The 16,870-nt window shown below is 49.3% G+C and overlaps 1 protein-coding gene across 4 annotated transcripts in view; it reads right to left on the reverse strand.

The window, feature by feature from the left end:
- Positions 1-5,675: 5,675 nt before the first annotated feature.
- Positions 5,676-16,870, reverse strand: part of strip2 (striatin interacting protein 2) — a 99,162-nt gene continuing 87,967 nt past the window's right edge. For all 4 annotated transcript variants that reach the window (XM_070897222.1, XM_070897223.1, XM_070897220.1 and 1 more), the window contains 6 exons: positions 16,216-16,342; positions 13,413-13,513; positions 11,348-11,414; positions 8,421-8,525; positions 7,560-7,764; positions 5,676-6,477 (listed from right to left, as the gene is read on the reverse strand). In XM_070897222.1, the coding sequence (XP_070753323.1) occupies positions 6,221-6,477; positions 7,560-7,764; positions 8,421-8,525; positions 11,348-11,414; positions 13,413-13,513; positions 16,216-16,342 (862 nt within the window). In that variant the 3' untranslated portion in view covers positions 5,676-6,220. The remainder of the gene's footprint in view (positions 6,478-7,559; positions 7,765-8,420; positions 8,526-11,347; positions 11,415-13,412; positions 13,514-16,215; positions 16,343-16,870) is intronic.

Below are 16,870 nucleotides of genomic sequence, written 5' to 3' on the forward strand. Positions count from 1 at the left end.
TTTCATTGAGAGGCTCCAGCAAAGCTTTGTCATGAAAGAATGGCTGGGAGATGCAGCAGCCAACAAGCGAAGGGCCCATCTGCTGACCAGCTGCGGACCTAAGACTTACGCGCTCATGAAGGACCTACTAGCACCTGAAAAGCTGGCGGACAAAACCTTTGAAGAGCTCAGCAAACTAATCAGTGAGCACCTCAAACTGGCGAGCAGCATATACAGATTCTATACCCACCGATGTCATGAAGGACAGAGCATACCGGACTTCATTGCGGACCTCCGGCGTTTGGCCAGCCTCTGAGTTCACAGACGCCTGCAGGAGGGAGATGTTAAGGGACTTCTTTATTGAGGGCATCGGTCATGCGGGGATTTTCCGAAAGTTAATTGAGGCCAAGGACTTGACTTTGGAAGCGGCGGTGTTGATGGCTCAGACTTTCATGGCGGGGGAGGAGGAAACCAAAATAATATACGTGCGCAAATCTGCCTCCAACACGGCGGGGGATCACAGAGTCAATATCATAAACGCGACCCAGAGCCCCGCAGGCAGGCAAGGGCAGTTCGACACACCCCAGGCAGCAATAGACCCCAGAGTAGGTATTCAACAGACAATGGCAGGCTGAACGGACATTTATGCCATCACAGTGGACAATGCGGTTCGGGATGGGGCCATTGACACCCACTAACAGGGTACTCAAGGATAGTCAAAGGGACAATCAGCGAGGAATGTCGGGTCATAGCTCCTTTGTTCACAACAATGGGAATCTCAGCTCATACTGGAGGTGTGGGGGCAAATACTCTTCCAGGACTTGCAGGTTTCAACAATTTGTCTGCAGAAATTGTAACCTCAGTGGCCATTTAGCTCGAATGTGCAGGAAGCCTGTAACCAGGCTAATTTACGAGGCGTATGGACCAGAAGAGGGGTCTGTGATGCAAGATGATTCTTGGGGCAAATCAATGGACGTTAAAGTTCAGCGGGTTCATATGGCAAACATTCACAGCTCATACCAAAACGCCACCAATGATGATGAAGGTTTTATTAAACGGCATCCCTGTACGCATGGAGCTGGACAAGGGGGCCAGCCAGTCACTCATGAGCGTTCAACAATTTGAAAAGCTATGGCCACGCAAAGCCAGTAGACCCAAACTAGAACACATTGAGACACAACTACGGACATATACCAAAGAAATCATTCCAGTACTAGGCAGTGCAATGTTGGCGGTCTCACACAATAGATCAGTGAACTGGCTGCCGCTCTGGATTGTCCCAGGCAATGGTCCCGCACTGTTTGGAAGGAGCTGGTTAGCTGAGATGAACTGAAAATGGGGGGGATGTGCACGCAATGTCATCTGTGGAGTGAAGTTCGTGCTCACAAGTCCTACAACAATTTGAGTCACTATTCCAACCTGGCGCGGGACGTTCAAAGATACCAAAGTAGTGATACTCATCACCCCGGACGCTAGACCAGTGCACCACAAAGCCAGAGCGGTGCCGTATGTGATGCGGGAGAAAATTGAGAGCAAATTGGACCATTTGCTGAGAGAGGGCATCATCTTGCCCGTTGAATTCAGCGACTGGGCGAGCCCCATTATTCCTGTCCTAAAAGTGGATGGTTCTGTCAGGATCTGTGGCGACTACAAGGCCACTATCAATCGGGTGTCCCTACAAGACCAATACCCGCTCCTGAGAGCGGAGGATCTTTTCGCCATGCTGGCAGGCGGCAAGCTGTTTACCAAGTTGGATCTCAGTTCAGCCTACATGACCCAAGAACTGGCCGACGAATCTAAACTACTGACCACCATCACTACGCACAAGAGACTGTTCGTTTACAACAGGTGCCCGTTTGAAAAATCACGGCCTCTGATCGAATGCCAAAGAAACATGGAAAGCCTGCTTAAATCCATTCCTGGAACAATCGTAGTTCAGGACAACATCCTCATCATGGGTCGTGACACCGAGGAACACCTCCACAACCTGGAGGAGGTGCTACGCCGACTGGACCGGGTAGGCCTGTGACTCAAGAAGTCTAAATGTGTGTTTTTGGCTCCTGAGGTTGAGTTCCTGGGCAGGAGGGTTGCTGCAGATGGGATTCGGCCCACCGAATCAAAAAGAGAGGTGATTTGACGAGCGCACAGGCCCGGCAACACATCGGAATTGCGTTTATTTCTGGGACTCTTGAACTATTTCGGAAACATTCGTTGTTGGAGCTGCTTCACGTGCTCCTGCGTAAGGGTTGTGATTGGTTTTGGGGAGACTGTCAAGAACGGGCTTTCAATTGGGCGCGGAACCTACTTTGTTTAAATAAGTTATTGACCCGATACGACCCCTGTAAGAAATTGGTTCTGACATGTGATGCATCGTCCTATGGGGTTGGGTGCGTGTTGCAGCAGAGTAATGCTGAGGGCCAACTACAACCTGTGGCTTATGCTTCCTGGTTGCGCTCTCAAGCAGAACGGGGATATGGGATGGTTGAGAAGGAGGCACTCGCGTGTGTCTATGGTGTAAAAAAAAATGCATCAGTACCTTTTTGGCAGGAGGTTCAAATTAGAAACGGACCACAAGCCGTTAACATCCCTGTTGTCAGACAACAAGGCTGTCAATGCCAACGTGTCAGCCCGCATACAGCGATGGACTCTCACGCTGGCTGCTTATGACTACTCCATCTGGCACTGGCCTGGCATAAAAAATTGCGCTGACGCGCTCAGCAGGCTTTCACTGGCCACCACTGAGGGGGCAGCGGAGCAAAGCGCTGAGATGGTCATGGCCGTTGATGCCTTTGACAGCGCAGGCTCCCCTATCACAGCCCGCCAGATCAAAATCTGGACAAGCAGAGATCCCTTCCTATCGCTGATTAAGAAATGTGTCCTGACTGGGGATTGGGCGCCCGCACACGGAGCATGCCCTGAGGAGGTCAGACCGTTTCACAGGCGGATAGATGAGCTCTCCATCCAAGCTGACTGCCTACTATGGGGCAGCCGGGTAGTCATGCCCCAGAGGGGCAGGGAGGCATCCAGTGAGCATCCAGGCATCGTTGTGATGAAGGCCATTGCCCGGTCACATGTTTGGTGGCCGGGAATTGATTCAGACCTGGAACACTGTGTTCGCAGGTGCACGACGTGTGCCCAGCTCGGTAATGCTCCCAGGGAGGCCCCGCTCAGCCCGTGGCCCTGGCCCACAGTCACGTATTCATGTAGACTACGCGGGCCCATTCATGGGAAAAATGTTTCTCATTGTGGTAGATGCGTACTCAAATTGGATCGAGTGCGTCATTTTGAATTTGTGCACGACATCCAACACGGTGGAGAGTCAATGTGCGGTCTTTGCAACCCACGGCTTGCCGGACATCCTTGTTAGCGATAATGGCCCATGTTTCATGAGCTACAAATTCTGGGAGTTCATGTCGGGCAATGGCATCAACCATGTCAGGACAGCACCGTTCAAGCCAGCCTCCAATGGCCAGGTGGAACGTGCTGTCCAAATCATTAAGCAAGGTATGCTCAGGATTCAAGGGCCCTCCCTTCAATGCCGCCTATCGCGCCTCCTGCTGACCTATAGATCCCGACCGCACTCGCTCACGGGGGTCCCGCCCGCTGAGCTACTTATGAAACGAACACTCAAAACTCGGTTGTCCCTCATTCATCCAGTCCTGACTGACATAGTTGAGGGCAAGCGCCAGTCCCAAAACAAGTACCATGACCGAAATTCAAGGGGGAGATGTATAGAAATAAATGACCCCGTATTTGTCCTCAATTACGCCATGGAGCCCAAATGGCTTGAAGGTACTGTAATAGACAAAGAGGGGAACAGGGTCATCGTGGTTAAGCTTAACAATGGGCAGATATGCCGTAAGCATCTGGACCAAGTAAAAAAAAAAAGGTTCAGCATAGACACTGAGGAACCCGAGGAAGATCATGAGATGGTGCTCACACCGCCGCCAGTGAACGAGCAACAAGAACATTCAGCAGCATGCACAGTCCCGGCGGTCAGCCCGGAATCACCACAGGTGACAGACACTCACGCCAAGGCTCAACAACCAGAGCCCCAACTGCGGCGCTCCACGAGAGAGCGTAGACCACCTGAAAGACTTAACCTATGATCCCAATAAGACTTTTGGGGGGGGAGGTGATGTCATGTATGTAACCTCTATGTAATACCACTGTAATACTGTATATACTTCAGCAATGCACACCTTGACCACAGGAGGTGAACTTGTGGGAGACACTCGTTTCCTGGTCATCCAGGTATATAAAAGGAGGTCCCACACAGGGTCATCACTTCTTAGTCCTGTGAATAAAGGTTCAGGTCATAGAGTGACCTTGTCCATAGAATGTGCCTCGTGTGGGTTTTGTGCCATTGCGTAAGGACTTTACAATGATGACTCTAGAAAGGATTTCAAGGCCTTAATGAGGGTCCAGAGGAGATTTACTCAAATGGTACCAGCAAAGAAGAACTTCACATATGTGGAGAAACAAGATAAACTGGGATTGTTCTCCTTGCAGCAGAGATTAAGGGGAGATTTAATAGAGACATTCAAAATCATGATCGGTTTTGATAGAGTAAATGAGGAGAACCTGTTTCCACTGGCAGGAGGGTCGGTAACCAAAGGACACAGATTTTAGATAAACAGCAAAAAACAGTAAACTTAAGTTTTTATTTTAAACGGGGCCAGTTGTGGTCTAGAATGCATGGCCTGATAGGGTGATGGAAGCAAATTCAATAGCAACTTAAAAGGGAATTGGATAAATACTTGAAAAGGAAACGTGTACAGGGCTATTGGGAAAGAGCAGGGGAGTGGGACTAATTGGATAGTTCTTTCAAAGAGCCGGCACAGGCACAATGGGTCGAATGGTCTCCTTCTGTGCCAAATGATGCTCTGCTGTTTATCAATCTTTGGGTTGCAGATATAAATACCACTATTCCCGGCCAGAATGGAGATGATTGGGTCATTCCCCTGTCAATCAGGCTTGGAGACCGCACTGTTATAAGTGACGGAGATGGATTTTACGCGCATAACTATCCTCCACCCACTGCATTTTGCTGGAGAAATCATCCTGCTTCTATCGGGAGGAGTTTCTGCAGTTTTAGTCATGAGTTTTGTTTCCGCGAGTTTGTTGACACTCTTTAAATAGACTCTGTAGACTGTCGTAGTGCGCTGTTTAAACAGACTCTGTTTGCTGAGTAAATACATTTTGTTTGCTGTGAAGTAGACTGCTTGCCGCGAGTGCCTGCTGCACTGCCAACTCATTGGCTGACACAGTGGGCTCAGTGGGCAATACTCTCGCATCTGAGTCAAAAGATCTTGGGTTCAAGTCCCACTCCAGAGACTTGAGCAAACTGACACCCTCAGTGCAATACTGAGGGAATGCTGCAATGTTAGCGGTGCCGTCTTTCAGATGAGAGGTTAAACTGAGGCACCGACTGCCCTCTGTGTATCAACTGGCACACAGAACCACCTTAGCCGCCAGACTGGACAATTGTGTTGCAGACCCTACACGTGAGCAATGCCACTGGAGATCAGCCTGGCCCACAACTTGCTGCACACTTTAAATGCATTTGCAGCACTCAAAAAGTCACTTTTCACAGGAGGCCATCAACACCGATTAAAAAAAACTTTGGCACCGTGCACAAAACTCTCCCAAATTGCTACTGTATCCTCCGAGTCATCATGACCAACACTGGCGAGTGGGGTATCCACAGTTTTAATATAAGCAGCAGCATGTCCCTCGATGAGACAAGAATGCATCACTTTGAATGCGGATTGGCAGGAACAATTCCGAGGGGAGGATTTTACTGCAGTGTTTTAGGTACAGTCGGACACAGTGAGCCCAGCCTCCTCCCTGCTGCCAAGCCAGGTGTATAAACTGCATTGCTCAAGTCTCCAACAGTGGACACATAGGGCACCAAGCTCACTGATGCTTAGGGTCACAGATCCGTTGTGTCGAGTGGACGGGATTGGAAGCTGCGGAGGAGGGTCCCCTCTGGATGGCCCCCTGCCTCCTGGTTCAGTTGGCTGTAAGTGACGGACTGGAGAACAAGATGTGGGCGCACACTCAGTCGGGCCAGGCCGCTGGAGGAAGGGGGTTTTAAAAAAAAGTGTCACACAACCGCCAGGAAATAAAGTTAAAAATGAAACACCGAATCAAGTGTGGAGACGTGTTTTTCATTGAGAGAAGTCTTTGGAAGACAGGCCATTATAGAAGCACCAGCTCGAGAGGCGAGCTGTCCTCATTAGGCCAGGGGCTGTAGAAGATCCTCCCAGCGGATAGGCTGAGCAAAAACCTCCCTCTCCAACCAAAGCTCATAGCTGTAGCGGAAATCCTCGGGCAGCGGGAGGTGATGGCCCAGGACGCTCTGGAGGCAGTTGTCTACCGGGGCAAACTCCAGGTCACTGCGGTACAGGCCGTAGCGCCGGCTGTTGAACGTCTCGATGTTGACTCTCAGCGCGCACTCTTCTGCCTGGAAGTCCCAGGGCCGAGCATCGATATCTGCAGGAAGATGGACACAGACGTCAGAACCCACTGGGTTTCGAAACTACTCAAGATCCCAGCTTTACAAGGACCGTGCCAAAACTCGAAACGAGAAGACTAACGCGTGACCTGACAGAGGTCTTTACAAAGGTTTGATCGGGCAGACGTGGAGAAGATGTTTGCCATAAATAAATCCAATAAGGAATTCAGGAGAAACTTCTTTCCCCAGAGAATGTGGAACGTGCTACCACAAGGGAGTGGTTGAGGCGAAAAGCATAGATGTATTTAAGGGGAAGGTAGATAGATACACGAGGGAGAAATAAATAGACGGATACGCTGATAGGGTTAGATAAAGCTTGTGTGGAGCATAAACACCGGCATAGACCAGATCAGCCGAATGGCCTGTTTCTGTGCTGTAAATTCTAACTGACAAGAGTGGAGACAGACCATGGTCCTGAAAGGGGGGGGGGGGGGGTGGAGAAAGAGAGGGGTGTGGGCAGGGTGGGTGGGGAAGGAGGGGCAGGAAGGAGGGAGGGTCACCAGGGGAATAATTCTTTTTCTCTCCCATATTCTGATTTCAGGCAGGCTGACTGCACAAGTGACAAGTACAGGCGAGGGAGGAAATACAAGATGATTTCTGCACCCTTGGCTTGGCTGTCAGCTCTGGCTCAGTTAGCAGCACTCTCAGCTCGGAGTCAGAAGGTCGTGGGCTCAAGTCCCACTCCAGAGTCTAGAGCACATAATCTAAACAGACACTCCGAGTGAAGAAGTCCTGCACTGCCGAAAGGTATCGTCTTATGGATGAGACGTTTAACCGAGGCCCCGTCTGCACACTCAGAGGGACATTAAATATCCCACAACTACTATTGGAAGAAGAGCAGGGGAGTTATCCCCGGTGCCCTGGCCAATATTTATCCCTCAACCAACTAAAACAGATGATCTGGTCATTGCGGTTTGTGGGAGCTCGCTGTGCGTAAATTGACTGCCGCGTTTCCAAGATTACAACAGTGAGTGCCCCTGCCTGGAACCCTAATGTCCAGTGCAGGGTGAGCACTGCCAAACCAGGCTAATGTCCACATGCGGGGCTGGTTTTCCCATACCGTTGCCGTACGCCCAGTCATCATTGAGGCGGTGTCGCACTTTGTGGTAGATGGCAGACATGGTCTTCATGTTGCTCTTCCTCCACTGGCGCCCCAGATACTTGGTCTGAATTTTCAGCAGTTTGAGCGCATACAGCTGCATCATCGCCTGCTTTGCCCTCAAGACCCGTTTTAAAATTGGCGCCGACTTGAAAACCACAAGCATCTAGAGACAAACCGGAAGACATAATCAAAGGGCAAGTCGATGAATATTTCCTGCTCAAAAAAAAATCAACAGGTTCATTGTCATCCATAATCACAGAGTTTGATAAAGGATATTTTTGGGTCTTGTGCGAAGGTGTTTTCTCATTTATAGTCCCCTGGGCTTCGCTGCACCAGCCCAGCAGCTGAGCTACTTCTGGGGTTAAGGGGAACACAAAGCCAACGCCTGCGTGACGGTGAGCGTGAGATTAGGTGGTGAGCCTGCGACAGGCTGGCAGTGGCACGAGTGGTTTATTATCCCGCAAGTCACTGGGCTACAAAATGGACCATCTGCATCCATTTCAGCCATCTTCTGAAGAGGGGCCGTCACAGGAATAAAGGCCGGGCTCTTTGACCCAGTATTCCTCTATGGCATGGGGTGAGGTGAGGATGCAGGGCCGGGAGGATGTCATCGGGGGAGGGGGGCTGTCATCGGGGGAGGGTTGTCAGGGGAGGGGGGCATCGTCGGGGAGGGGGCAAGGCGAGGGGGCGGGGCACTTGGCTGTGATATACCGATTAAGCTCGTGTTTTATTGTCGATGTGCCGCCAGTTACTGGAATCCTAAATGATGCTCATGATGTAACCAATAAATCCACAAAAGGAATCAAGCTTTAGTCTCACCATGGTGCGGGAGTGTTTCCATTTGGTGAGCTTATTTAAGATACGCAGCAAGTTGATGCACGAGAAGAGGTTCCTCCAGCAGAACTGGTTGTTGTCTCCGGCTTCCTAGCGGCAGAACAAACAACAACTTGTACTTATATAGCGCCTTTAACGTAGTGAAATGTCCCAAGGCGCTTCACAGGAGTAATATGAGATAAACATTTGACACTGAACCGTACAAGTAGAAATTAACACAGGTGACCAAAAGCTTGGTTAAAGAGGTATGTTTTAAGGAGCGTCTTGAAGGAGGCAAGAGAGGTAGAGAGGTTTAGGCAGGGAGTTCCAGATCTTGGGGCCGAGGCAACAGAAGGCACGGCCACCAATGGTGGAGCGATTATAATCAGGGATGCTCAAGAGGGCAGAATTAGAGGAGCGCAGACATCTCGAGGGGTTGTGGGACTGGAGGAGATTACAGAGATAGAACAGCAACAACTTGCATTTATAGAATATAGTAAACCCTCCCCAGGACCTTTATCAGACAAGAATTGACACAGAGACAAGGGAGGTGACTCAAAGCTTGGTAGGTTTTAAAGGAGTGTCAAAGTAGGAGAGCGGCGGAGAGGTTTACTGGGGGCGGGGGTAATTTCAGATCTTAGGGCCTCGGCAGTTGACGGCAGGGGAACTGGGGGATGCACAAGAGGCTAGAATTGGAGGAGCGCAGAGATTTCGCAGGGTTGTCGGAGGTTAGAAAGATAGGGAGGAGGCAAGGCCTTGGAGGGATTTGAACTTGCAGATGAGAATTTTAAATTCAAGGCATTGCCAGACAAGGAGCCCATATAGGTGAGTGAGCACAGGGGTGATGGATGAACGGGACTTGGTGCGAGTTAGAATACAGGCACGCTACAATGTCACATCACCTCACACAGAGCATGCCCGAGAATCCCTGACCACTGTTTCCATGGTTTGTTTTTTGGGGAAAGGAGGAATAATAATGGTGTAGAAGGGAACATTTCCTACATTTTCCCATCCCCCCGCCCCTCCACTGTCTAGTGACAGGTTTGAGCACTGCTGCACAGATTAAATACAGAGTAAAGCTCCTCTTTTCTGACCCAACCATGGATCTCAATTCGTACGTTTTCTGAACATCACTCTTTGAGCCTCTCTGGGAAATCCGCCATTTACTGTTGAATTTCAGTCATCCTTAAGTTGGACTTGTGCCCACTAGGAAATGACTAATTCATTTGCACTCCGCACCATCCCACATTTCAAGGGAGGACACGGGCATCCTGAGAGAATGGGTTGAATTGGAACGCAGAGCCCAGAGGAACGACTGAACCAATGGGCCATCCAGCTCCCTCTACTGAGTGACTTTACTGGTTACCCCAGACTGCTCTCTTCTACGTCTCCAAGATGTATGTGCCACAGAGCAAACAAGATAAAAGACATGTTTCTGCTGGGGCTTATTCGGCGAAGAGTGTCGTCACTGGGAGAACTCCCTGCTTTTCTTCAAAATGCATCACTGGATCTTTTGCACCCGCCCGCCGAGGCAAACTGTTCAACGTCTCAACCGAAAGCCAACCCCTGTAACAATGCAGCACTCCTTCAGCACTGCACTGAGAGGAAGTGGGGCTTGAACTCGTGACCTTCCGACTCAGAGGTAAGAGTGCTCCCAACTGAGCCAAGCTGACTGTGGTACAATGATTAATGCTGGAACTTTGCGTGCTGATCAATTCTGCCATGCCTTTCTCCTCCCACCCTGAAGGTGCTGGGCTCCAGATCTATAGGCACTGACAGTTCTAGTCACACAAGGGAGCCCATCCCATCCTCACTCAGTGTCAGCTGTGCCTCAGTGGGTAACACTCTAGCCTGAGTCAGAAAGTTATGGGTTCAAGTCCCATTCCAGAGACTTGAGCACAAAAATCCAGGCTGACACTCCAGTGCAGCGCTGAGCGAGTGCTGCACTGTTGCAGGTACCGTCTTTTAGATGAGATATTAAACTGAGGCCCCGTCTGCTCTCTCTGATGGACGTAAAATATCCCGTGGCACTATTCCGAGGAAGAGCAGGGGAGTTATCCCCAGTGTCCTGGCCAATCCCTCAATCAGCAAACTAAAACAGATTATCTGGTCATTTTCATGTTGCTGTTTGTGGGAGCTTGCTGTGCACAAATTGGCTGCTGTGTTTCCTACATTACAACAGTGACTACACTTCAAAATTGCCTAATTGGCTGTAAAACAATTTGGGATGTCTGGTGGTCATGAAAAGCGCCATTTAACTGTTTCCTGGGATTGGGGGTGAGGGGTATTGTCCTGAGGACAGGTTGAGGAGACTAGACCTATATTCGGAAGAGGTTAAAAGAATGGGAGGTGATCTCATTGGAACTTACAATATTCTTAAAGGGCTTGACAGGGTAGATGCAGGGAGGATGCTTCTCCAGAGGTCAAAGTCTCAGAATATGGGGTCGGCCATTTAGGACTGAGATGAGGAGACATTTCTTTACTCAGAGGGTTGTGAATCTTTGGAATTCTCTACCCCAGAGGGCTGTGGATGCTCAGTTGTTGAGTATATTCAAGACAGAGATCAATAGATTTTTGGATATTAAGGGAATCAAGGGATATGGGGATAGTGCAGGAAAGTGGAGTTGAGGTAGAAAATCAGCCACGATATTAAATGGCGGAGCAGGTTCGAGGGGCCGAATGGCCGACTCCTGCTCCTAATTCTTATGTTCTTAAATAAATGCAAGTCTTTATTTCTTTTCTTTTCAATACACCTACCCTTCACAGCAGGAATCAGGAGTGGCTAAGTTATCCCTTCCCAGCCCAGGAGTGGGAAGCCAGTCAGTAGTCCTCCATCATCCTTGCTCAGTCAGAGGCTGGACCTGGGACCTTGTTGCTCCGTATGGTGCAGTACAACAGGACAGATGCTGGTTTTTAACCTTCTCTGTACTTACCAGAGCCTCTGTGGTGAGTTCCGGCAGCTCGTGGATCACGCAGTGAGGGTAATCCAGGACACTAATACTGCACACACAAGGAAACAGAACACACACAATTATCGCGAAGTTCTCGGAGCAAGCTGCTGGACTGCTCATTAAATGACCCCAGTGATCTCACCCATCGGTCGGTCACACCCAGTACAGTGCAGGGGAGAAACCGAGAGCACTAAAAGGTCAAACAGAAACTGCAGTAATTCGCACTTCATAGGAGTCTTGGGTGAAACCACTGCTGAGAAACACACACACAGCAGAATGTGCAGCCAGCCTTGGCAATACGCATGGCCTCATGCAGGATTGCTGTCTGCAGAACTGGTCCGAGGGTTGGTCTTCCCTCCACTCACCCATCCTCTGATATCCCAGTTATATACAGGGCCAGTATTTAGTGTCCAGGGCTTCCTCCAACACTATTCTGTGCTTCCTCCAAATAACACATAGAATCATTCGGCCCACTGTGTCTGCGCCAGCTCTCAAAGAGCAATCCAATTAGTCCCACTCCCCTGCTCTTTCCTCATAGGCCTGCATATTTTTCCTTTTTAAGTATCTGTCCAATTCCCTTTTGAAAGCTGTTATTGAATTTGCTTCCTCCGCCCTTTCAATCAGTGCATTCCAGACCATAACGTCTCATTGCGTTAAAAATCTCTCCTGACCTCATCTCTGGTTCTTTTGCCAATCACCTTAAATCTGTGTCCTCTGGTTACTGACCCTTCTGCCACTGGAAACAATTTCTTCATATTTACTTTATATCAAAACCCTTCATGATTTTGTACACATCTCTTAAATTTCCCCGTAACCTTCTCTGCTCCAAGGAGAACAATCCTAGCTTCTCTAGGTCTTGCCACATAACTGAAATCTCTCATCCTTGGTACCATTCTAGTAAATCTCCTCTCCAAGGCCTCTAGATCCTTTCTAAAGTGTGGTGCCTGGAATTGGACACAATACTCCAGCAGAGGTTTAACCAGTATTCCATACGGCTAAAGGGATCAAGGGGTATGGAGAGAAAGCAGGAATGGGGTACTAAAGTTGCAAAAATGACCAGCCATGATCATATTGAATGGTGGTGCAGGCTCGAAGGGCCGAATGGCCTACACCTGCACCTATTTTCTATGTTTCTATGTTTCCATAAAGGTTTAGCATAACCTCCTTGCTTTAGTACCCTATGCATTTATTTATAAAGCCCAGGATCCTATATGGTTTTAAAAAAACAGCATTAGCTTTAAAAGTGTTCGCTTAAAAACTCTGTCACAATTAGTGAGTATTTGATCCCCTCAGTTCAGCGAGGTCCCAGATTTAATCTTCAATCTGCGCGAAATAACCTCAGTCAGGGAGCGACAATGGACCTCGCCAGCCTAAGCCAGGGAGGGAGGAAACCCAACCACCATTCCAGCCTCTGATCCATATCCAGCAAGTGGTATTCATGCTAGACAGTGAAAGTTGGTCAAGGATAGATGTCGGCTTGATTGTGATGACCTCCTCTCCTCTCCTCTCCTCTCCCATGATGACATAGCCTGCCAATAACTCTGTCCAGGCTCACAATGGTGACTTAGGTGAGGTTACGGAGAATGATTGGCGCCATTAGAACTGAATGCCAGCCTGGGTTGGCTCAGGAGAAGGAGTTGGAGAAGAATATTGTTTATAACCCCCCTCCCCAACCCCCCCCCCCCCCAGAAACAAGTGAGTGGGAAGGAGCACAGGTCAGACAGAGGTTAGAGTTCCAAGCACATATTTTCCTCCCCTTCTGAACGTCTGTTCCACAGGCACTTACACTCTCTGGCACCCCAGCAATGGCACCACCATCCCTCGGGTGAAAAGACTGAGCAATGAGTGCCAGCAAATTATTCGACCATGGGAAGCATCACAGCTGAGCCCAGCCGAGACAACACCCACCCCCGTCCAATGCCCACACACATGGACTTTCCAGCAGCGGTTGCTGGATAGTGACCCAGAGGGACATGGTTAGTTGATGCCCTGTCCACAGACTGGGTTGGTATTTACACAATATGATTTCAGAGTTCACCCTTCTTACCTGTTCTTGGCAGTGATGTAAGACATGATATTCTGATTGAAGAACTTCAGGATGAGTGGGATACAGTTGGCAAATACCAAGTGCTGGGAAACATATTCAAACTAGAAGAAAGGCAAAGAGGAGAAAGAAAAAGACTTGGATTTATATAGCGCCTTTCACGACCACCGAACGTCTCAAAGCACTTTACAGCCAATTAAGTACTTTTGGAGTGTAGTCACTGTTGTAATGTGGGGAACACGGCAGCCAATTTGCATACAAGCAGGCGCCCACAAACAGCAATGTGATAAGCGCCAGATAATCTGTTCTTGTATTATGTTGATTGAGGGATAAATATTGGCCAGGACACCGGGATAACTCCCCTGCTCTTCTTTGACAGTGCCATGGGATTTTTTACGTCCACCTTGAGAGAGCAGATGAGGCCTCGGTTGAACGTCTCATCCGAAAGACAGCACCTCTGACAGTGCAGCACTTCCTCAGCACTACACTGGAGTGTCAGCTTAGATTTTTTGTGCTCAAGTCCCTGGAGCGGGACTTGAACCTTCTGACTCCGAGGCGAGGGTGCTGCCCACTGAGCCACAGCTGACACAGAAAGGCTCATCTCCTTCACCGGTCTTTACCCACTTCAAACTTTAAAACCTCCATCCCATCCCCGAGCCACTGGAGCCTTCTCCAGCTTGCCAGGATTCCCATGCTTGGCTCCCCCTCTGCTGTAATATTTACACCTCCTCTGGACCAGTCTTTTGTTTCATTACTTGGCCCCTTTCGTCATTTAATTATTCCTGCTCTCCATCCTATCACAGACCTTCATCTTTGTTACTTCCTCCCCTCCCCCCACCATGCCTTTTCCTTGGCTCTGCACTTGCTTAAAACCTGAACATCTCCCAGCTCTGATGAAAGGTCATCGAGCCAAAATGTTTCTCGCTCTCCACCGGTGCTGCCGAGCGCTTTCCAATATGGTTTGTTTTTGTTTGAAATTTTAAAGACGAGTGGAGAGGATGGATACATTTTTCACGAGGTAGATACCAGGAGACACAAGTGGAGAGGTTGTTATTTTTCAGAAGGGGAGTGGGGGGGTATAAATCACCAGCAGTGTGTTATGTGCAAGTGTCTGGAAAGGATGTCACTCCGAAAACGTGTGGTGCTCTTCGAGGAATACATGATGTTCTGAGGAGCGACACGAGTTGAGACCTTGTTGGTACACCTGTGACCATCATCATAGGCAGTCCCTCGTATCGAGGATGACTTGCTTCCACACCAAAAAGGGATGAGTTCACAGGTGTTTCAATGAAGGACCTAATATTCCAGGTCCCGAACTGCATATTGAAGGGTGGAAGATGCCTGTGCGTGGATTTTTTTAACGTGTGGTGGCCGTTGCACACCAGCCACCACACGGGCTTGACAGAGCTAAGTCTTGGTCCAGTGGCAAGGATTAACCAAGATGACGGGAGACCAGCTCTGCTGCACGGACCTAGTGCACACACATATCGCAGTGTGGGTTGGCCCGTGCTGCCCCTGGGCCCTCGGCTCTTCTGGGCCCCGAACTCACGCCTCTCCTGGGCCCCGATCACATCGCTCTGTGATCCCTCGCCGCTCCTTCGCCCCGACCTCGCCCCTCCTGGTGGGGTCAAGAACCAGGACCTGATCATGGAGCCTGCGGATCAACCCCCGGACCCGGACCCCGCCATGTAAAACACGGGTCACTGCGATCTGCATCGGAGCTTCATTTAGGTGCTACATAAATGGAAGGTGGGGGACTATGTTCTCGTTAAGGTGCTCAGTAATCTAAAAGGTTCTGCGTAGGCCGCTCACTGGATTTTACATTGTAAATATCGCACGTGTGCAGAAATTTAATGGGACTGCGCAGTAAAAGAAGCGCAGCTTACAGGGAACATTGGAGAATGATGGCCCACTGTGTGACTCTGGAGGGTTATCCATACCACACAACATCTCCAGCACCAATACTCACCAAGGTTCTTCCCTGGATGAATAGCTTCCACTGACTCCGCATCACCTGATGGCGTAGCGAGGATGGCCAGCTCGACATTTAATGTTGTTGTTCAGGCTGCCGTATGAAGGCAGAGACCTGGGAGTGAGTTACAGGCTGGAATCTAATCCCGGGGCTTGAGTAGTTTATGTATAGAATAACAGATACCTGTGAGTTACAGGCTGGAATCTAATCCAGGGGTTTGGAGGGTTTATATACAGAATAACAGATACCCAGGAGTGAGTTACAGGCTAGAATCTAATCCAGGGGTTTGGAGGATGTCATACAGACATTTGGAGTGAGTCACAATTAATGTGAGATGTCTTTTATCCCAGTGACAATCATGTTCTATTTATTTTGTTTTATGTGTTTGGAACAGGATTAGTTTTCCAGGCCGAGTACTTTGGTTCTTTTGAGTCATAGCAGTACACACTCGTGAATACTTCCCCATACAACTGACCAGCAACAGGACAGATGCTTGTGGGAACAGGTGATAACTGTTGATCCTTCCCCAACTCATCCCGTCTTGTATATCTTTATTTTATGGCTATTTCCCCCAAGTTAACCCCATTTTTCAGTCCATCCAGACTCGGTGCCTTAGCTGCCGAGATTGCAAACAGGCATCAACTCGCAGATTCCCGGCGGTGCGCCTTGGTTGGCCACTAGGCGGCGCAAGGCACCCAGTTTGATTTCCCCATTAGGCGGCCAGAGGACATCTTGATCGTTACTGGACATGGCTCAAGATCAGGAGCCGCATAGAGTTCGGGAAGTGAAGCCCACGTCCGCCTTCTCGCTCCGTGTCTCTGTGGTGCGGTTTACCTGGTAGATGTGGTTGAGTTTGAGATGCTTGAGTAGCAGAAGCATCAATGCTGAGATGGCTTTCACAATGATCTCCTTGTGCCTGTTGACGTCAATCCCTAGCTTCATGCTTTGTAGCACTGTGATGCTGCATAAAATGTAACAAAGTAGAGAATTGATCACTTTAAAATATTAAATGATCAATTATGATTAATTCCTCTATGAGCTAACTTAAAAAGATGCAGATAGTTCAATGCACAACAGCATCACCCGGTGTGGTAATGGTATATGGTCAGGGAAGGGCACCAGTGTGGTACTGGTACATGGTCAGTAAGATCCCAGGTTTGATCCCAGTTTGCATTTAGCCAGCTAATCTCAGCCCAGGTGACAACCGGTTTGCGACAGTAGGCTGTTGTGTCCAGGGCTCGGAAGGGCAGGGGGGAAATAATATCAGCCAAAGTCTCTCCTTTTCTCCCCCTCCAGGTAAAAGAGTTCAGCAGCTTTGTCTAGGCTCATACATGGCGATTAATCATGGGGGTGATGGTCACATCTCATGAGTTTGACAAGTAATGTATGAGACTGAAGTGCACCGAGCGTTGTGGTGTAGGGAAATGGAACCATGGCCTGATGTGGGCAAGAGCCTCCGGAAGTGGAGGGGGAACAGCACCCGAAATCC

This window comes from Pristiophorus japonicus, chromosome 13 (assembly GCF_044704955.1).
Source record: "Pristiophorus japonicus isolate sPriJap1 chromosome 13, sPriJap1.hap1, whole genome shotgun sequence".
Taxonomy (NCBI): Eukaryota; Metazoa; Chordata; class Chondrichthyes; family Pristiophoridae; genus Pristiophorus; species Pristiophorus japonicus.